General features: G+C 45.2%; 2 protein-coding genes across 12 annotated transcripts in view; one reads left to right on the plus strand and one right to left on the minus strand.

Moving 5' to 3' along the window:
- The first annotated feature begins 234 nt into the window (after positions 1 to 234).
- Positions 235 to 5,824, plus strand: NR2E3 (nuclear receptor subfamily 2 group E member 3). Its single transcript, XM_031040639.2, has 8 exons — positions 235 to 328; positions 750 to 897; positions 1,074 to 1,177; positions 1,265 to 1,513; positions 1,600 to 1,775; positions 2,664 to 2,910; positions 3,155 to 3,260; positions 5,087 to 5,824. Exons 1-8 carry the CDS (start codon positions 235 to 237, stop codon positions 5,217 to 5,219), a joined length of 1,257 nt encoding a protein of 418 aa, XP_030896499.2. The 3' UTR covers positions 5,220 to 5,824.
- A 5,284-nt stretch (positions 5,825 to 11,108) lies between these two features.
- Positions 11,109 to 22,085, minus strand: part of MYO9A (myosin IXA) — a 271,185-nt gene continuing 260,208 nt past the window's right edge. For all 11 annotated transcript variants that reach the window (XM_081831336.1, XM_081831342.1, XM_081831337.1 and 8 more), the window contains 3 exons: positions 16,724 to 16,926; positions 14,514 to 14,656; positions 11,109 to 13,850 (listed from right to left, as the gene is read on the minus strand). In XM_081831336.1, the coding sequence (XP_081687462.1) occupies positions 13,387 to 13,850; positions 14,514 to 14,656; positions 16,724 to 16,926 (810 nt within the window). In that variant the 3' untranslated portion in view covers positions 11,109 to 13,386. The remainder of the gene's footprint in view (positions 13,851 to 14,513; positions 14,657 to 16,723; positions 16,927 to 22,085) is intronic.

Consider the following 22,085-nt stretch of genomic DNA (forward strand, 5'->3'; position numbering starts at 1 on the left):
CTCTGAGTTCAGACAGACGGGAGGCAGGAGGACAAAGAGGAGAGACTTGGGAGGGAGCGAGGGAGACCACCAGCGCCAGGGAGGGGGAGAAGTAGAAACAGGAGACAGGCGCACCAAGAGAGGGACAGAGGTCAAAAGAGGGAGGCCAAGGGTGGGCCCACTCAGAGCGTCTCCCTCAGGAAGGCAGGTGCAGGCTGCCCTGGGACCCACTAGCACTGGGCCCACTGCCCGAGCATGAGCTCCAACATGGCTGCAGCCGGGCCGGCGACTGTGGCTGCCTCCAGGAAGGATTCCCCGGGCAGGTGGGGCCTGGGAGAGGAGCCCGCAGGTAGGGCTTTCCTGGAGGTGGGGTCTGGGCCCTCGGGGAGTGCAGTGTGGACCAGAGGGTCGCAGGGACCCTGAAAGGAGCTCCAAGGGCTGTGGGCAAGAGCGAGGGAACAGGCGGGCCAACCCAGAACCCTCGGTGGTGGGCAGAGCCAGGATGGCACAGGAAAGGAGAGAGAAGCAGCCTTCGGGTGTGGCCGCGGAGCCCCCCAGGGGTGGGGTCCCGGAGGCTTCTGTGGGAGGACAGAGCCTGAAGCCACCGGCAGAGAGGGAACGGGGGGCGGGCCGGTGGAGGCCGGCGCTAGCCCGGGGAGGGGCGCGGGGTGGGGTGTCTGCACCAGAGGGGCTGGCGCTTTAACTGTGGGCGGGGCCGGGGCTGGCGGGGCGGGCTCGCGGAGCCGGTGGGAGGGAGGGGTGCGACCCAGCCGGGCCCCTGCCCCCCTCAGGCGCGGGCCCCTCGCTGCAGTGTCGCGTGTGCGGGGACAGCAGCAGCGGGAAGCACTATGGCATCTACGCCTGCAACGGCTGCAGCGGCTTCTTCAAGAGGAGCGTGCGGCGGAGGCTCATCTACCGGTGAGGGGGGCCCGCCTAGGACGGCCCTGCCCCTCCCGCCCCTGCGGGACCCTGGGCGGGGTGTGTCGGGGGAGGACGTTCTCAGGGGCGGAGGGACTGGGCCAAGCATGTCCCAAACCCACGGCCGAGGGCCTGGGTGGTGGGGCACTGACACCCTGGGCGCCCTCGGCCTGCAGGTGCCAGGTGGGGGCGGGGATGTGCCCGGTGGACAAGGCCCACAGGAACCAGTGCCAGGCCTGCCGCCTGAAGAAGTGCCTGCAGGAGGGCATGAACCAGGACGGTGAGTCGGGGCCCATCCCAGAGACGAGTGACGGAAGAGATGGGGGCCCAGGCCCGGGGGGTGTCCTGACCCTTCCTGCCTCCGCAGCTGTGCAGAATGAGCGCCAGCCGCGGAGCTCGGCCCAGCTGCGGCTGGCTAGCGTGGAGTCAGACCCGGAGCCCCGGCTGGAGCCCCTGGGGGCCCCCCTGGCCCCGGCGGGGCCCAGCCCACGGGGCCCCACGCCTGTTTCTGCAGCCAGAGCCCTGGGGCCTGGGGCCCTCACGCCGCCGGGGCACCACCACTTCATGGCCAGCCTTATAACAGCCGAAACATGTGCTAAGCTGGAGCCAGAGGATGGTAAGTGGGAGGCCGGCTGGGGCCCTGAGCAGCCCCTGCCCCGGCCCCAGACTGGGAGCTGATGTCACCACCTCCTCCTCCAACAGCTGACGAGAATATTGATGTCACCAGCGATGATCCCGAGTTTCCCTCATCCCCATACTCCTCCTCATCGCCCTGTGGCCTGGACAGCATCCATGAGACATCAGCTCGCCTCCTCTTTATGGCCGTCAAGTGGGCCAAGAACCTGCCCGTGTTCTCCAACCTGCCCTTCCGCGATCAGGTGTGTGTGTCGGGGGATGCACTTGAGTCAGCTGCGTCGGGAGCGCATACAGCCCCTCGCAGGTGATGACTGGGGGTGCCCGAAGCTCGGCGATGGTCACGGTTGGGATGCACGTGTCTCTGAGTCAGTGTTGGTCAGGGATCCATGTCTCAGGGATGTGACCACTGGGGGCGCTCACATCTCTGGGCAGAGGTGATAGTGGGCTGTGCACCTCGGGGATGATGGTGGCTAGGGCCACTCAGGGATTTGAAGGCAGTGCCTATGGTCCCCTGGGTCTTTTCTCCTCCTGGACAAAACCTCAGGTCCTACAGTCCCTCTGTATGTGACAGGGCTGTCTGCACACCCTGAATAGTGCAAGTGGGAGACTCTGGGCTCTCTAGGAGCACAGACGCCTCTGACTTCAGGGTTCGAGTTTCCGCCTAACCTCTTCACCTGTAGGACTTCCCTCTGAGCTTCTCAAGGGCAAGCAGACCTGTCATGATAAACCCAGGAAGAGAGGCACACTGAGGGTCTGAGCACTTGGCCAATGGTTTGGATGGAGCAGCTCAGAGGTCAGGCCGAGTCTGCTGAGCACACTCAACTTGGGACGCTTGTGGGGACTGTCCCTAAGGCTGCCCAACTGCCATGGCTCTAGGCTTTCCTAAATGTTCCAGTTGAGGCTCTGGAGGGAATGCATAGAGCATCTTGGAGCCTAGGCAGCTGGGCCAGATCATACCAAATCCCAGAGCCCTGGGCCTCTGGCTCAATGTCAGGCAGAGGTCAGGAGATGGTCTGGGCATCCAGGGGCAGCCCTTCCTTTCCTAGGGCCCCGGAGAAGGTGGCAGAGGTTCAGGCTGAGCCAGAGATGTTGGATCTCCGCCATCATGCTCGCTCCTTCTTTGAGTACAGGTGATCCTGCTGGAGGAGGCATGGAGTGAACTCTTCCTCCTCGGGGCCATACAGTGGTCTCTGCCTCTGGACATCTGCCCACTGCTGGCCGCGCCCGAGGCCCCCGCTGCTGGGAGCTCCCAGGGCCGGTTGGCACTGGCCAGTGCAGAGAGCCGCATCCTGCAGGAAACAATCTCACGGTTCCGAGCCTTGGCGGTGGACCCCACAGAGTTCGCCTGCATGAAGGCCCTGGTCCTCTTCAAACCAGGTAGCTGAGTCTTTGCCCAAGCCTTATGGAAGTGTGGTAGATGGAAATTCCAGTGATTTCCTTCTGCCTCTCCCTCTGCCTCCACCACCCCACAGAGACCCGGGGGTGTGCAGGCTTCTTCCCTGGGGAGCAGGAGGAATGAGGTGCAGGGCTGGGTTCACTCCGCCTGAGGGCCCTGGCTGACTGTGGCGGGGGCAGGCCGGGCGGGCTGGGAGAAGAGCTCACTGCCGATGCTTCTCTCCAGAAACTCGGGGCCTGAAGGATCCTGAGCACGTGGAGGCCTTGCAGGACCAGTCCCAAGTGATGCTGAGCCAGCACAGCAAGGCACACCACCCCAGCCAGCCTGTGAGGTGACCTGAGCACCTGCCTCCCTGCCCATCTGTCCCTTCACCTGTTTACCCTCCCCCTCCTCCCCACCACTTTGACACCATCCCTGGTGTCACTCATTAGATGGCCCAAAGGTCTGATTCAACCAGCACGAATCCAGCATCTCCTGTGTGCCAGGTCCCAGGGGTGGGGACCAAAATGAGCAGAAGACAAAGTTGTTGCCTTCCCAGGATGCCCAGCACAGTGGCCCCACTACAGATGAGAACCACCCCCATCAGATAGTGAGGGGTTCGGATACCTCTATCTCTCGCTACGCATCCAAGTAGACAGCTAGGGCAGGAGCCAGGTTTGGAAGGTGTAACAGATCGCTGCCAGCAGAAGGTAGGAGATTAAGCTAGAACAGCGTTCTGGGGCCAGCCAGTCCAGGACCTCGAATGCCGGCCGAAGGCCATATGGGATTTGGTAGGCAGAGGGGAGCCACTGCAGGCTTTTGAGCAGGAGGGTGTTGTACACAGAGCTAGAGTGAGTCCAGAGTACATGACCGGGGAGGGAAGCACGCACTGCCATCCTCCAGGGGAGTCCCTGGTGTCCTGCTCTCTGGGAGTGGCTGTAGGGAGAGGACAGTTGCAGGGGCCTCCAGGAGTCAGAATGCGTCCGACTTGGTACATGGATGGATGTAAGGAGCAAGAGAAGAGGTGCTATTTGGGAGAAGCGGGAGTCAAGAAATGAAAGTCAGGAGGAAGAGGTAGTTTTGAGGGACCATGACCAGGTCTGTTGGAGCTCCGGGGAACATCCCATAGGGATGCACTTGGCTAAGCCACATGCATGGATGAGAGCCCTGCTGTGGCTGGGTTTGGGGGCAGTAGCTACTGAGAGGCTGTGAGCGTGGCTGGTGGTGACCCACTAAGTTTAATTTTAGATCCACTAGGGGACGAATACCTCCAGTTTGAAAAACAATTTCTCTACTTGACTTTCTAGTTACTTCTTCCTGAAACTCCCTAGCTCAGAAAAACAACAGAGGAAGGAACAAGCATAAGACGTGCAACTTCTCTGTCCCACTCACTTGGCACTTGCAAGAGAAAGAAAGCCCTTGGGTTGAAACAAATAAGTCCCGCAGATAACTGGGAGATGAGGGAAGGCCTCCCACAGACCTCCACGGTGGGAGTTGAGCGTGGAGCTGCCCCACTTTGAAGTGGCCTCCTTGATGTTGGGCAGTGACCTCTGTTGATCCCTCCCATCTGTCTTTTGGACCTTCACCATCTACCTTCTCTGCACTGGGGATCCTTGCCTTGGCAGATGGTTTGTTTGATTGATTGATGGATTGATTGATCGATTTGTTCATTCATTCATTCATTCATTCATTCAGTAGGCTGCACACCCAGCGTGGAGTGCAAGGTGGGGCTTGAACTCACGACCTTGAGATTAAGACCTGAGCTGAGATCAAGAGTCGGATGCTTAACTGACTGAGCCCTTTTTAAAAAAAATTTTTTTTAATCGTTCTTATTTAAAACTGCAGTTTCTTTTCTTAGGATGAGTATCTCTTTTGCACACAAAAATTATGCTTCAACTTCAGAACACTTTCACTAATGGCTATTCTATCATCCTACTGGACTTACAGAGGGGCATTTATATTCTTATTCAAATATGCATAGTATTAATCATCTCATAATTATCATAATAATCATATATATGATTAACACATTCTATATAGCATTAATATAAATAACTTCTCACTTTACAATCTTTGCACATAATAAACAATATTTATTCACTATTTTTATCCCAGTGCCCCCATGACTCATGCTCAGAAGCTGGTAATGAAACTAATGGTGTCCTCTCTCCCGTTCAGGTTTGGGAAATTGCTCCTGCTTCTCCCATCTTTGAGGTTTATCACTTCCGAACGAGTTGAGCTCCTCTTCTTCCGCAAGACCATAGGGAATACTCCAATGGAGAAGCTCCTTTGTGATATGTTCAAAAACTGAGGGAGGAGGAAGTAAATGGGTCCAACTACTTTAGGAAACAGCCTACTGAAGGCACTCACTTGCCTGCCCTGTGACCCAGCAATCCCACCTGTAGGTATGTGTCCCAAGCAGAAATATCCACCAAAAGATATTATGAAAATATTCACAGCAGCTTTATTCATAATAGCCCCTGACAGTACATCGGCAGTAGGATGAATTAATAAATTATGGTATATTCATTTAATGGAAAACGGCAATCAAGAAGAATCAACTACCAACACATGTGACAACATGGATGAATTTCGCAGACATAAAAGTAGAAGGAAAGAACTTTGCCAGGCACAGCTTCTGCTTATACAAAGTTCATGAACAGGCAAGACTAACTGGTGGTGGCGGAAGCTGGAATAGTGTTTACCCCTGGAGTAGGGAGGTGGGGTGGTTGGAAAGGGGCCCAGAGGAGCCCTCTGGTGACTAGAAATGTTCTTGATGTTGACCTAGGTGGTGGTTTCACAAATTCTCTCATTCATAAAAATTGATTGAGCCGCACACTTGAGATTTGTGCATTTTACTGTATTATGTTAAATCTCAATAAAAAAGTGGACAAAAAATAAAACCAAGAAAACAAATGTGTTAAAGGCTCTCCATTGGAGGACACTGAAGAAATGAGCACAGACTCTTGTGTTCCATCTGGTTTCCATGCCACGGCAGAGTCCAGGGGCAACACATTCAAGCCCAGCTTCAAAATCTCCCACAGGAGTCAAAACCCAGCCTCTCTCCAGGTGGGGTCCCACCACCCCACAGGCGCTGTCGGTGTTTCTCTTCCTGCCCTTCCTCACCCCTCCATAAACAAAGGTGAGCACATCCCACTCGACGCCAGGCACTTTTTTAGAAGGAGAGTCTCTTTCACTTCTTAATTCCTTATGGAGAGATGCTCCGAAAAACCTCCTCCTTTGCAAAGACAGACCCAAAAGACCTAGGAAATGATAGTAATGCAAAAAGTGAACTTGTGTGGGCCACTTGATGATACACCAGGCGGTGAACTGAGTGCTGAATGGGCATTGATATTCAATCCTCAGATTAGCTCTGGGACAGGGACCAGTCATCCCCAGTGATAAATGAAAAAACTGAGGCTTGGAGAGAACTTAAACCCTGGTGCAACTCTACTTAACTCCACTTAACTCTGGCATTAAATAGGATCCTGAGCTCCCCCAGAGCTCCCCACCCCTAGAATGCCTGAACGATTCTGTTGCATTTCCTGTCCTCCAAGAAGAAATGCCTGAAGTCAAGAGGAGAAGGTCATGTGAGAAATCTGTAAAATCCTAGGGGATTCTTGCTCTTTGGCCTGTGCATGAATTCTCCCAGCTCACAGAGATATCCTGCCTTGATGGAAGGAGGTGGTTCAGGACACTCTGCTCTGGAAATGATAATAGCTAGGCTGGTGCCCAAAGAGGAAAGAGTATGGCAAGTATTGCCCAGCTTGAGCCCTTTCCACTTGAGCACAAACTATTCTTGATCTTTATATATGGATATATAGATATAGAGTGGGGATGAGGGGTAGAGGAAGAGGGAGAGATTCCTAAGCAGGCTCCACGCCCAGTGCAGAGTCTGATGCATGGCTCAATCCCACAACCCTGAGACCATGACTGGAGCCAAAATCAAGAGTCGGATCCCCAACTGACTGTGCCACCCAGATGCCCCATATTCTTGATCTTCTAAAAACACCAGACTTGCCTGTTATTCAAGCCATCTAATGTCTATAATGCCATTATACTATCCAGTTCCCTATCAAAAGTTTCATCCGTAAGGTTTAAAGGCCTGCATATAAAAAGTCTGCACAAAGGCAGTGTAGCAAGAAAGAAGGATGAAACAGGACCAGATAGGCCCTGGACATCTACCCTACAGTCATGCATCTCAGAACATAGCTGTGCAGAGGTGGCCTGTTGGAAGTTCATGGGCTGGTGTCTGGGATGTGTGAGCACAGCAATTCTACACTGGGAGAGATTGGGATCTCCAGGAGGAAGTCTTGGAGAAATAGAGGAGATATATAAACTGGATTAGCTGCTGTCAACCTGGCATCAATACTACCCCCTTCTAAGGTCTTGTCCTCACTGCAGAGATGCCAGGAACTACATTTCCCAGGATCCTCTTCCCCCTATGGCTAGCTAATGGAAGGCAGGTAAATGATGAAGTCATTCCTCTGGAGGCAGTTGCAGCCTGCTGTGTGGGAAGGTGATTTCAGGCTGCCTTCTTTCGAATTGCAGTAGCTTCCAGGCAAGCTCTTAACTTTGGATCTTTTGGCTGAGATCTGTGTTGGCTTTCTCGACCTTTTCTGTGGGAGCTTCTCTGACTTTTGTTTCTTCAGTTCTTCCAGTGTGTATTATTAAACCCCTAATTCCTGTATTATGTCCCTCTCACCTGAAATACACGGAGTGGCTCTTGTTTTCCTTATACAATACAGAGCTCAGTTGATCTCAGGATTTATTCAACATTTTGCTGTAAATTGGCCCCACTGAAATTCGAATGGATAACAGCTTTCATTGCATTTAGGGCCGTTGCTAGGAGAGGGGATACTGTGAAAGCTTTTTTGCCCTCAACGCCAGAAATGTCTTTGGTTATGAAGCACACAGAGACAGTCTCTGTGGACCTATCTGGGCCTTTCTTTTCAACTGCAGTTTTCAGATTTGTGAGACGGTTTTCCTCTTCCACCCTAAGGGACTATCTGATGGTAGGAAAGGCAGAGAAAGACCCAAAGACGCCAAGAAGCATTGGGAAGGTTTGTTGTAGATTTGGTTACCACAGGGGTACATTTTCAAAATGGCGTTTCTAGGTTTTACTTGGCCAATTAAAGAAACTTTAAGAAACCATTCACTATCCTTTTCATTTTGATGTAAATTTGATGCAAAAATGTAAACAATGCAAAAAGAAATGGGAAAATGATCTCAGGATTTTAAAAACTGAATAAATTTCCATTTCACCTTAGACCTAGTTTGGCATTTGGGAACCCCTGATCTCACTCAACCTGCTCGTCCAATATTTAAGCAAGGGCACCTTTTATTAGGTGCTGGGGATCTAAGAGTCAGGAAGATAAGCACATTTCTTGCCTTGGGAAGCTTACATCAAACAGTTATTTATTGACAGAGAGAGAGAGAGAACAAGCAGGGGGAGCGGCAGGCAGAGGGAGAGGAAGGAGGCAGCTCCTGAAAGCCGGCCATGGGGCTCCATCACAAGACCCTGGGATCGTGACCTGAGCCAGAGGCAAATGCTCAACCAAGTCACCCAGGCCCCCCTCAAAACAGTTTTTTGATGCCACAAATACTGGGCACTGTTGAGAACACGAGACATCTAATCCAGTTCAAGGGAGAAGAGGAAATTTCCAGTAAAACTGCCTTTTACACTGAGACCTGAGAGTCCGTAGGAGTTACAGAGAAGTAAACCTGAGGAAGAGAACTCATCTCCAGATGGGAAAACTGACACCCAGAAAGGGCTCATGACTTTCCCAAAGTCACACAGCATAGTGGCAGAACAAAAATGACAACCTAGGCATGAATTCCTGGGCCTCTACTAGCAGATGTTGCTACTTCTTCATAGTCTTTTTGGTGAGGATCCTAACTGTAGACCTACCGTCTTCACTGTCCACCTAGCTCTAGGCTGATTAAAGGAAGTCTTAACAGCTAGCCGCTAGCATCTCTTACAGAAAAAGATTATCTCGAATCTCACCTTCACTTGAATTCAGCGGAGTTCCAATAATTACTGCTTCTGCACTTTGTTACTTTGGGGCTCAGTCCTTTCCTTAAACAAAAATCAGCTTAACAAACAAAAATCATTGCTGTTTCTTGGAGTGGGACTGGAGTGAGTTGGGGTGGGAGCCAGGATGGTCAGAAAACAAACCACACATATTGCTGCTTCTGGAAGCTTTGTTCTTTAATGAGCCATGGAGTGATTTGTTCATCAAGCTGCTTTTGTGTAGCTATACAGTGCATATTCTGAGTGACACAAACTGCACTTTATACAGATGATGTCTTGCTCCTCCTGATCCAAAAAAAAAAACAAAAAAAAACCCCAAAGGAAATTACAAAGTGCCTGTTGATTGCATCAGGAATGTAATCAGTTCCGTGGGTGAGATAAATCATTCTTTTTATAGAATTATTCTGTTAAACAGTAAAATGATATATTTCACAGGATACGTCCTTTTACAATACATAGTCTTTTAAAAATTTACACTCAGCATACTTATAAATTACTTTAAATCCATTAAAATAATATAATACTAATCTGTAATCCACACCTTTCCCCTAGTAAATACAGTTACTTGGTTCAAAAGGTGCAACTTTTATGTGACCTAAGAGGACTGATAAATAGGTATTAATTATAAATGAATAGCAAGGTGATAGGCCCGTTCGTGTGGCTTTTTTGAAGAACAGTTTTAACCAAGAGACCAACAAGACCCAATAGATCCATCTCCACGATCATCATTTTGCTGTTACCTTTTAACACCAAATCAAATGTGGGAGTGGTTCCAGAGAAAAGTGGTTAAAAGTATGTGAGGGGCACAGAAAGACTGAGGACTCCCTCAGATACCAAGGACTTTCACTACCAAGGCTAGCATGGTGCTACTGTGGGACAGTGCTGGGGAACTGTCACAAAATTATGGATAGGCATGACGCATTTGTCAACACAGAATGATGCATGCCCCATGCCTAGCTCCCCCACCAAGGGAGAAAAAAGAGGAGAGGAGGATGAGGAAAGCCATCTGGACTATATGTCTTTTTAAAATTAAAACTCTCTTAGCTTTGAACACATCCTGAGAATTTCTTCTCTAGTTTACCAAAGTGCTTGTGAAAGGTACACATTCGTTAGTTATAGTTAAAAAAAAACAACAAAAAACAAAAGAAAAGGAAAACCATGGCCCACAGTCACTGAAGTGGACCTGCAGAACCTTGCTGGACCTCCTCTTTTCAGCATGCTTCTAGGACCCCCCCTCTTCTCTTTGACAGTGAAAAGAAGCCTACTGTCAAGGAACACAGAAGTCTCCACCAACCTCCCAGCAGCAGGGTAAGAGCTGCAGCTGGTTTCCAAAGCATGAGAAGGTAGGGGCTCTGGTATCCCACCCCTGACTTCGGGTCCCTCTGTCTCTTCAAGGCCCATACTGGAAACTCTGTATCTCCCTTTGTATTTCCAGAAGCCTAGAGTGGCAAAGGAATTAAAATGGCAGGAAGTGCATTACAAACTAAGTATGTCACCTCCCTGATTCTTGCTGTTAAACAGATTTGCTTCACTTAATGATACACACTGTAACCTTAAAATTGTACTACTCTGCTTCTATTACATTTTCCATGATAAGGGATAGTTGGCTTTAATGTGGAGAAGTGAAAATCCAGGCTTTGTTTGGGGCTGGGAATGTGTGATATGAACAGAATTCCTCTGTATTTTGGAGTATGGGCTCCAAATGTGGGGCTGCCCATCGCTGCCACACAGGGTTTTTGTCTGTGGCATCTGAGGTCAAAGAAAAGCAAAGGAGAAGCAATGGGCGGTACAACTGCGACATAGATGAAGGTTAAACATTTTCGTCCTAAGTGATTATAATACAGCATCACTTCGTGGTAACATCGCTTTAACCACGGAGAGGATCAGTTAAGACCGGATGGAAGAAGATACAGCACTCGGTTCTGACAGTTTTTAAGAGTTATGGCTTCATCTCTTTATCAGGCCAACAGTACTTGTCATCCTATGAGAAGAAAAGCTTTCTTTCCTTCAGAGGGAGGGTCCCACACTTGTTCTCCATTCTTACGATTGTGTGGATCTCTCCCCACCCGCCACCCTCCGTTCTGGCAGTTGGTTAAATGACTAGAAATCCACAAATCTAGCAACCAAAAAACAAGTATTTTTTATTTAATTTTATCCAAATTCAGGTTTCAGGTCCCTGAGAAATATAAAGTCTCTTAACATCCATTGCCTAGTTCCTATAAAGTGACCTATATGAGTTTTTTTTTTTTTCAACTGCCAAAAACTTATTTTGCAAACAAACAAACAAAGAAAATCTGAAAAAATTTAGAAGAGAGGACATATGCCAAGATGTGTTCTCCAGGCTGTTCCTCGGGGCCACAGGAAATTATCCAACAAGGGTCATCTCTTTTTCATACGGTATTTAACCAATGTTCTGGAGCAAGCAGAGAGTAGTAGTCAATGCCCAGCAGGACACTACTCCCCCAGGAATACTGACACGGCCTGCGCAGCCCCGCTTGGGGCCCCGGGGCCCCAGAAGTCCCACTTGGACCCGACCATGCTGAGGGGTTGGGTTTTCCTCTAGGACATTCTCCAAAGTTCCAATTTTTAAAAGGCTTTCCATTTATTACTCCTCAGCATGAACAAGGTGGCAGATGTTTGCAGGATATGAAATCTAACACTTACTCAACCATCATCATTCTGGAGATTTAAGATTCCCTTCCCTAGCTCATTTCTGAAACCAAACCAGGGAGAGGTAAAACTCCTGCTACGTTTAGCTGCCACTCAGAATGATGTTCTAAGCCTGACCTCTGGGGCTTGACAATAACCACCGAGGCAGTGACATGAGGTTCAGTGTTGTGTAACAGGAGAGAATCTGCCTTAACAAAAGTCTTAATATTTCTACAACTTCAAATGAAGAAGTATGAAAAGAAAGAATAACCAAAATTCGGGTTACAGATGGTAAAGGCTCTTTTTCAGAACAGTGCACGTGGTAGTTAGACAAGATGCATTTAGTGACTTTAAAAATAAACATTTTCACATACTTATCTCAAGAAAGAGTATCATGTTTCATTTTCCATATATTATAAATAGCAAAAACAGATTCTAATCCCACAAATGCTAAGAAGCTTAAAATGCTATTATAGCTCAGGTGTATGGAGACACCCAGTGGTGAAAAAGATGGTCTGATTTTTCCCTCAACCCAGGGACAGTGGCTCTCACCCCTATCCAATGGCCCCTAATCTGTGGGAAAAAATTCCACGAGGAGGAGGGAAGCATAAGGTTAAAAAGAAATATGCATACTATACATATATATTTACAGTAAACTTCAGTAACCAGAATATTAACAAAAATAGCTTCAAGTAGTCCTTGATTTATTTTTTCATCTATTTAATACTGATGGTCTGAGGAAAAGAAGATAATAGTTAGATGGTTATATTAAAAACCTTTTTATTTTTTTGGCAGCTTTCTGTTAACACTTATTCATGCAGTGTTGTGTATGAATGTTTTGGGAGAAGTGATTAGATGGTCACATTACTTGTCTGAGTTTGTGGTGGAAGATGAACAGGTTCATATGCGATCTTCAGTTTAATCTATACAAAGAGGAAAGCCTGGGTGGATTAGGATGAGACCCTCATGTTTAGGGATCACCATGTCTCTGAGACTTAAAAAGAAAATTAGAGGAACCTAATCCTAGGACCAGGAAGTATGAGAACAGCAGGGCAACTGAAACTTCAGCCCATGCAATATATTTGGCAGGAACTAACCAGGAATGAAACCAGCATTATTATGACACTGAACATCATCAAAAAACAAAACACGTACTCTCTTCTTCATCATGTAACCAGATGTCTGAGACATGCTCTGATGGCTTCATGGAAACAATTACTTTTTTACTTTCCCCCAGGATATAACATGGAGTATTTCTCAAAGATCTTAAAATAGAGGGCTTAGGCTTTTTGTTTACAAATCCTTGGAAAAAAATTATATTCTACCCCAGCTCCTAACTATCCCAAAATAAACCCAAAGGCTTTTGCTTTCACGGTTAAGAAAGATTTATATGTTTTCTTCAAATGTCAAAAATCAGTGGTTCCCTCAGGCCTACCATGTCCCCCCGCCAGTTCAACACCCACCTCTGGGAAGGAAAAGAGGGTGGAGGAGAGGCAAGTAGGAAGACCGCCAACCTGACCCAAATGCGCCGGCCCTAGGCGGCTCCACGTAGTGAACTGTCCAGGCAAACACAGCAGCCAAGGCACAGCCGGCACCATCCCCAGCAGGCTTCAGAGAAGCCTTTCTGCTTCTGCCGGAGGCCCAGGACATTAGCACCCAAGTCCTCGGGTGTATGCGTGGGCAAGAGGCAGGACCACAGTTAGGATGGACTACTGTGGACGAGGGGATGAGAAGAGGCCCTGAAGATGAGATGTGTTTACCACTCTGTAGCCATGAAGGGTACCCAGCTGCCAGTTCAGACCATAAACTCATTGTTTCCAAAGAGAGCTAGCTGTTGGGTGGAGCTGGAGTCTGGGTCTGCAGTTTTCCTGCGGCCAGACACAACTGTCCCCTCTGGGGTCTCTTTGGTTTTCTGAGGTGAGTTTTTCACATTCTTTAATTTTTGTTTGCCCTTTTCAGGGTTGAAGGTTCCTCTGCTGATGAACTGAGGCCTGTCTTCCAGGGATTTGGTCTGGCCCAATGGCCCTTCCATTCCCACGGCCTCCCCAGCTGAGGCAGCTCGGTAGAATGGAGATTTAGAATAAATCTGAAATCGTTTTCTGGTCCCATGAGAAGATGCAGTGTTAGACGAACATAAAGGAGAGGCTGAAGAGTCCACCGAATCCAAAGAGTCTTGCTGCTTTTTTAGCTGCTTTCGTAGCTTGCTTGAAGGTTCAGGTTTGCCAGCCGCCTTCAGGGAGCTCGGGGCTAAGCTTCTCTCTAAAGCAAAAGGAGAGATCAAAGCTCTAAGTGACAATTTCCTCTAAAGCAAATCATCCCAAAAGAATAGGTTTCACCATTCCCGTGTGATGGGTGGGCTGAGGTCTGAAGGGTCCAGGCTGACCTACTTTGTCCACAGTCATAACCTGAGAAGTTATCCATTTCTACACATATCATTTAAGAATCAACCCCAAGAAGTCTGGAGTTCGACTACCCATTAGGAGAGGTCTACAACTGTCACTATCATTTAAAATACTGCCAGGATATGTAGTAATTCTAAGTCTCCCTGAGACATGCCAGGTAGTTAAATATCTCCTTTGGTATGAGCCCATCTCTCAGCAGGGCACAACTCCTACTAACCACCCTTAGAACATGGATCATGGGTCAGTAAGACAACATGTGTTGTGATTATTGGGTTTTCTCTGTGGTAAACAGAGGAGAAAACATTAAAATTGACAAAAAAAACTCCATTACATTAAATGTTTGGTTTGATGAACAATACATAATGGAAGCTTCACAAAGATCAGTATATTTGAACTCCTTAGGACTTTGTCACCTTCTCACATAAGTTCAGGCATTCTTGAAAGGGATTTTGTCTTAGCTTGGGAATCCTTAATCGTCCCTTGCAAAACCTGGAGTCTTTGATCTAATATATTCATTTACCTGATTTCTCAGAGATGGCACCTTCAGACTCAATATTCAAATTTTCTGAGCTATCAGCAGTCCCAATGGAGGCCTCAGACTCAAGCGTTTCATCATCAGAAGCACGGGGTTCCAGTACAAGCATCTCAAATGTTAGCTCCTCCCTGTAAGATATAATCAAGAAATCCACTAGCGTTTGATAAGAAGAGGAAGGAAGACAACAGGAAAAAAAGACCTATGATGAAAGAAATTTAAGTAGCAAAACAGTCACATTTCCTACTGTTCCCATCCAAGGTGGTCATGAAGACTGGTAAGCCACAGTAATGATGGCGGCTACAAACACAAAGCCTGGGACCTCTAATAGAGCAAAGAGCGAGGTGGGAAAAGATGCTGCAGCTGTAAGGTATTTTGGTAAAATGAACTCTGGGCTGATAACCAGGGGATCAGGGTTCTAAACTCACTCTAAACTCATACATAATGCATTGGGAAAGTACTTTCCTCTCCCTGGACCTCAGCTTCCTCATCCACAAAACAAAGAGATGACATGAGATAATCTCTAAGATTCCTTCCAGCTCTTTAACTATCTTCCATGAACTGGCATTAACTGGCTACAGATGATATCCTTTACCTTAACCACAGAGAGACCTCTGATGAAGTAAAACGTCACTGATCTTTTTGTCCTCTGCCTCTTATGCCACCTCCACTCACAACATTCTCTACTCCTCTTCATCAGGCACCCACCTACCTCTCAGTTGTGCCTCCTTGTTCCCTCAAGTTTTGGTACTTGGTTCCTAATCTTGCTTTCTCGCTACTACCTGATGTCACCCTGATCTGTCAATAAACATCTTTGTAAAAGCTCACTTCAGTATTCTCACACCGAAGTGTCCTTGTGTCTGCTACTTCTAACAACCTTTCCTTCATGTTATATGGGCAACTTTCTCCAATGCGCAGATCTTAGAGTTTGTCACTACCTGGAAATATACCAGCTCTGAGTCCCAAACTGTCCACAACCTCCTTACCAAATCTCTTTCAGAGCCTTCTCAGCTTTGCTTCCACTCTGCCTAGCTCAAACTATTCACCCTTCTATACCTCCAATACCATTTTCATCAAAGCTGAGTGAGGTCCTCTTTTCAAATCAGATAGCTAGCCCCTGGTCAATGTGCACCACTTCTGCCTTATCATGTTCTGCACAGCTGAGCCTCAGCTGCTTTTTTAGCTTACCAAAATTCTAGAATCAACCCTGACAGGCAAAAAGTTACTTTAACAGACTCATATGTCCCCTAATGCATCAAGCTCTCAGACCTGGGATCCTGGAACTCAGAAACAAAAATCCCCTTAAAACTTTAAAGAGTCTTTATTGTCAATAAGAACCGGTACACAGTACCCTCAGAAAGAACCACAGCATGTCCGTATTATCCCCAAGATATAGTGTTATTGTTACCTACCCTTGCTCCAGTGATGGTAGAGGGCACAGAGCTGACTGTCTTCTCTCCTAAATTGCAACCAATTTTTCTACCTAGTATCCCAGCATCCACTAGAGTTCCTGCCTTACCCTGACCATCCAGTTGGTGGCCCCATGGCTATATTGATCTTCACATAATAGCCTTCTTTAGGGAGTTCTTTTTTTTTTTTTTTTTAAGATTTTATTTGTTTATTTGTCAGAGAGAGGGCAAGCACAAGCAGGGAGGGCAGCAGGCAGAGGGAGAAGCAGGCTCCCTGCCCAGCAAGCAGCCTGATGCAGGACTCGATCCCAGGACCCTGGGATCATGACCTGAGCTGAAAGGCAGATGCTTAACCGACTGAGTTACCCAGGTGTCCCACTTCAGGGAGTTCTGAATAATACCCATTCTTCAAAGGGACTCTGTCTTAGCCTAGGAATCCTTACTCCTCATTTTAAAGACCAATCTGTTCATTGAAACTGATCTCAGACCTGTTAGGAATCCTGGCTAAGACTGACACACCTTATCCCAGCCAGCCTTCTCCAGCACTGTCACTGAAGAAGCTTCAGGTCTCCCTCCTCATGGAGCTTCCTTCGCTAAGGTGACAACTCTTCACGCTCTTACCCGAGTCCAGGCAACATATCTTTGTCATCTTTGCATCCCCTGTATTACCTGATACAGTGCTTGACACATAGGGGATATTTAATAAATAAGGAAAAATCAAGAGAGCAGAGAATGAAGAAAATGAAAGCAGGTAATAACTAGTCGCTCCCTTTCCTCCTAGAAACTCACTTCTCTTTCTGTAGGTTCTCAATCTGCTCAGTCAGTACTCTCTCCTCTTGCTGCATAGCTGCTTGTTGTTGTTCCGTGATGTCAGTCTCCACAGCTGCTTCACTAGTCAAAGTCTCTTCTGGGACATCAGACATGGAGGGCAACCGAACTACAACAGGAGAGGATGGACTTGGATAGTTTCCTCGACGAAGTCGCCCCTTTCCCTGAAAAGAAAAATACGTGTCAGCAAGTAAAGTGAGTGACTGCATTAGTTGTACGTGGCCCATTTAGGATAGCAAGTGTACTTCCATCACACCAGGTGAATGGTAGGAATAAACGGAAACTTTCGGCAAGGCCTCAGATATTTAAAAGATACTGTCCATCAAACACATTCAGATTAACTATTTCTTGCAAGAGCACTAGAAAACGGACACTTTGGTGGGTGGGACTATAGGAACACATTATGCACTGAGAGGAGATTCTTCATTTAATCTAAGCTTTGTCCACTCCAAATTAAGTATCCACACATGGCTATTTAAATTTAAATTAGTTAAAATTAAATAAAAGTAAAATTTTAGTTCTGTATTCATATAAGTCACATTTCAAGTGCTCAATAGCCACAGGTGGCTAGTGGCTACCATACTGAACAGTGCAAGATATAGAACATTTCCATCATCCTACAAAGTTCTGACGGACAACACTGCTCTGTAACTTTAACCTTGGAATGCACAGTCTCTCTAGGAAGACTACAGAAACAGGTCCTGAAAAGTCAGTTTCATTAAAAAAAAAAAAAAAGTCATTTATGTATCACAGGATGCTAGTGAGAGAGATTCTGAGATCACCTTAAGGAATTTCCTTCATGAGATCAGAGGGGAAAAAAATGTCATTGCTTTTAATTTGGTTACCCTGTATGTGACTTTAGCTTCTGATAATACCAGACTAGGTATTTCAGATTATACCTCCTGCTGAGAGCAACTGGACCAAACATAAAATATTCCTGAAGGCACGAGAGAGCTAGTTAACAAAGCAAACCAGAGAGAGGCTAGTTGAGCATTCAGGGCTAACCTAAATTTAAGAAGAGGTGGCTGGGAATCTGAGGAGAGCTTCTGACAGACTACAGCAGGGGTTAGCAAACTATGGCCCTGGGCCAAATCTGGCCTTACGCCTGATTTTGTAAATAAATCTTTACTGAAATACATTCATGCTCATTAATTCACACATTGTCTAGGCTCTTCCAAAGAACAATGGCAGCACTGATTGTTGCATCAAGGACTGTATGGTCCACAAAGCCTAAAATATTTGCTCTCTGGTCCTTTATAGAAAAAGTTTGCCAATCCCTGGGGTAGAAATAAAACACACAAGGGTATGGACTGCTGGTAAGATCTTCATGCCTGACACAGGGATCCCCAAGGTTTGCATCCTAAAAATAAGAGTAAACTGAAACAAAAGTCCTTGTGGACACTGTAGCCTAGCTTCGAGTCATTTGAATGGTCCAGAAAACTGTAATTCCTAAAACTGGATTAAAGTAACTCCAGATTGCTAGTGCCCTAGAACCTGACAGAAAAAAATGAAAACATGCCTTGGAGGAAAATCATATCCTCTCAGGCCTCAAAATATTTTTACAAATAGTTTTTCAAATACTATGTATGACACATAATCAAAGGTAACCAAGCACAAAAGGAGACAAGACAATGTAAACTGGTGAACACAACAAAACCCAGAAACCCTCAATGACTCCAGATATTGTGGCTATCAGACAGACTTAAAATACTCATGCTGAAGGAGATAGAAAGATCTGAAATAGCAGACTGGAAGTTAAGTCAGAAGAAAATACAAAGAATCAAGCAGAGAAAACAAAATTTTTCCTGAAAAAATTCAGAAAAGAAGGTAAAAAGTTAGAACACAATAAAAAGATCTACCATATGTAAAAAGAATATCAGAAGAGGCGAGAGATCCTGTAGAATACTGAGGAGGTAATGACAGAGCATTTTTCAAAACCAATTAAATATATCAACCTACTGACTGAAGAAAGCCTTCAAATGTTAAAGAAGATAAATAAAAAGAAGTCCATACATAGACACAATTGCTAAAAATTAAAGACAAGAGATAATCTTAAGATTTATTTATGACAGAAAGCGTGAGAGCGTGAGCAGGGTGGGGAGGAACAGAGGGAGAGGGACAAGCAGACTCCGTGATGAGCACGGAGCCTGATATAGGGCTCGATCTCACAACCCTGAGATCATGACCTGAGCCGAAATCAAGAGTCAGAAAAAAAGTATACCTGCAACAAGGACACAAAGTTAATATTCAGAAATCAGTTAAATTTCTATATACTAATAATGAAGTAGCAGAAAGAGAAATTAAGAAAACAATTCCATTTTCTTTTTTTTTTTTTTTAATTTTATTTATTTATTTGAGAGAGAGAATGAGAGACAGAGAGCATGAGAAGGAGGAGGGTCAGAGGGAGAAGCAGACTCCCCGCCAAGCAGGGAGCCGGATGCGGGGCTCGATTCCGGGACTCCAGGATCGTGACCTGAGCCGAAGGCAGTGGCTTAACCAACTGAGCCACCCAGGTGCCCCAACAATTCCATTTTCAATAGCACCTAAAAGAATAAAATCCCTGGGAATAAACAATCAAAGAGGTGAAAGACCTTTACTCTAAAAACTACATAACAGTGATGAAAGAAACTGAAGATGACACAAACAAGTGGAAAATATATTCCATGCTCATGGATTGGAAGAATTAATATTGCTAAATGTCCATACCACCCAAAGTAATCTACAGATTCAATGCAATATCTCAAAATAGCAATAGCATTTTTCACAGAACTAAAACAAATACTAAAATTTCTAGGGAATCATAAAAGACCCTGATTAGCCAATTCCAGATTTCAAGATACTACAAAGCTATAGTAATAGAAACAGTATGGTACTTGCACAAAAACAGACACATAGATTAATGGAACATAACAGAGTCCAGAAACAGACCCTTGCTCAAATGGTCAATTAATTTACAACAAAGGAAGCAAAAATATACAACAGGGAAAAGACTGTCTCTTCAACAAACAATGCTGGGATAACTGGACAGTTACATGCAAAAGAATGAACTGGACCACTTTCTCACACCAGACACAAAAATAAACTCAAAATGGATTAAAGACCTAAATGTGAGACCTGAAATCATAAAACTCCTAGAAGAGAACATAGGCAATAATTTCTCTGACATTGGCCACAGTAACATTTTTCTAGATATGTCTCCTAAGGTAAGGGAAACAAAAGCAAAAATAAATACTAGAACTACATCAAAATAAAAAGCCTTTGCACAGTGAAGGAAGCCAGCAACAAAACAAAAAGGCAACCTATTGAATGTGAGAAGATATTTTCAAATCATATATCTAATAAGGGGTTAATATCCAAAGTATATAAGGAACTTACATAACTCCAAACCAAAAAAACTACAGATAATCCAATTTAAAAATGGGCGGAGGACCTGAATGGACATTTTTCCAAAGAAGACATACAGATGGCCTACAGACATGTGAAAAGATGCTCAACATCACTCATCATCAGGGAAATGCAAATCAAAACCACAATGAGATATCATCTTACATCTGTAAGAATGGCTAGAATCAAAAAGACAAGAAATAACAAATATTGGCAAGGTTATGGAGAAAAAGGAACGTTCTTACACCAATGGTGGGAATGTAAATTGGTACAGCCACTTTGGAAAACAGTATGGAGGTTCCTCAAGAACTTAAAAGTAGGACAACCATATGATCCAATAATTCCATTACTGGATATTCACTCAAAGAAAATGAAAACACTAATTTGAAAAGATATATGCACCCCCATATTTACTGCAGCATTAACTTACAATAGCCAAATTATGTAAGCAGCCCAAGTGTCCATTGATTGATAAATGGATAAAGAAGTAATGGAATATTATTCAGTCATAAAAAAAGATGAGCTCTTGCCATTCATGACAACATGGATGGAACCAGAGGGAAAAAATCAGATAAAGACAAACTCACGATTTCACTTATATGTGGAATCTAAAAAACAAAGCAAATGAATAAACGAAAAGCAGAATCAGATCTATAAATGTAGAGAACAAACTGATGGCTGCCAGAGGGAAGGGGGCAGAGAGATGAGTTAAGGGAAGTAGGAGATTCAGGCTTCCAGTTATGGAATGTATAAGTCATGGGGATGGAAGGTACAGCACAGGGAATCTAGTCAGTGGTACTGTAACTACCTGTAATAGCACTGCATACACCTGTGGTAAGCACAGGCATAACATATATTTGTTGAACACCTGAAACTAATGTAACATTGTGTGTTAACTATACTCAAAAAAAATTTTAACTGAGTTATGAAATGGAAAACTATATATACATGTGCAACAAAAAGAAACTATTAGGTTCAAAGGTTACTTTTCAACAGAAATAATGGAAAGCAAAACACAACAGACAGTATTTCTACAGTAATGAAAGGAAAGAAACTACCAATCTAGAAATCTACACACAGCAAAACCACTTTCAAGAATGAAGTTGAAATAAAGACATTTTTAGACAAAGACAGAATGTGTCACCAATACAACTGCACTAAAGGACATATAAAAAATGAAGAGAAGTCAGGGTGATAAATGAAGAGCAAGGATAACAGAAAATATGTGAGTAATTTTGAATGAATACTGATTACATAAAACATAAGAATAATGTGCTGGACTTAAAGTATACAGATAATTAAAAATAACAACAGCAACTATACCATATATAATAATATAATAGCTGAAGCATGTGAAAGTCCTTACATCATCTAAGATAAAAGCACAAATTAATAGATTTTGATAGTCATAGATTTATGTTGTAATCTTTAGGTTAACTATTAAAAAAAAGGGAAAAAATGTAAAACTTGAAACTAACAAAAGAAAAAATGGAATAAAAAGTAACCAAAAGAAAAAGGCAAAACAAAACAAAACAAAACAACAAACCCAAAAAAGGCAATAAAGAAAAGGAACATGCATCATAAAAAAAATAATAAAAAAAAAAAAAAAAGAAAGAAAAGGAACATGCATCAGGTAGGAATAATAAAAAGCTCAAAATAAAATAGATTTAAATCCCAATATATCAAAGATTACATTAAATGTAAACAGATTAAATGCTCTAGTTAAAATCTGAAGAATGTCAGACTGTCTCAGTAAAGAAAACCCAAGTATATGAAGTTTATAAGGGACACATATAAAACAAAAGAATTCAGAAAGCTGGGTGCCTGGGTGGCTCAGTCGTTAAGTGTCTGCCTTTGGCTCAGGTCGTGATCCCAGGATCCTGGGATCGAGTCCCGCATCAGGCTCCGGGCTCAGTGGGAGGCCTGCTCCTCCCTCTCC

This window comes from Leptonychotes weddellii, chromosome 9 (assembly GCF_054177405.1).
Source record: "Leptonychotes weddellii isolate Sample4059 chromosome 9, ASM5417740v2, whole genome shotgun sequence".
NCBI lineage: Eukaryota > Metazoa > Chordata > Mammalia > Carnivora > Phocidae > Leptonychotes > Leptonychotes weddellii.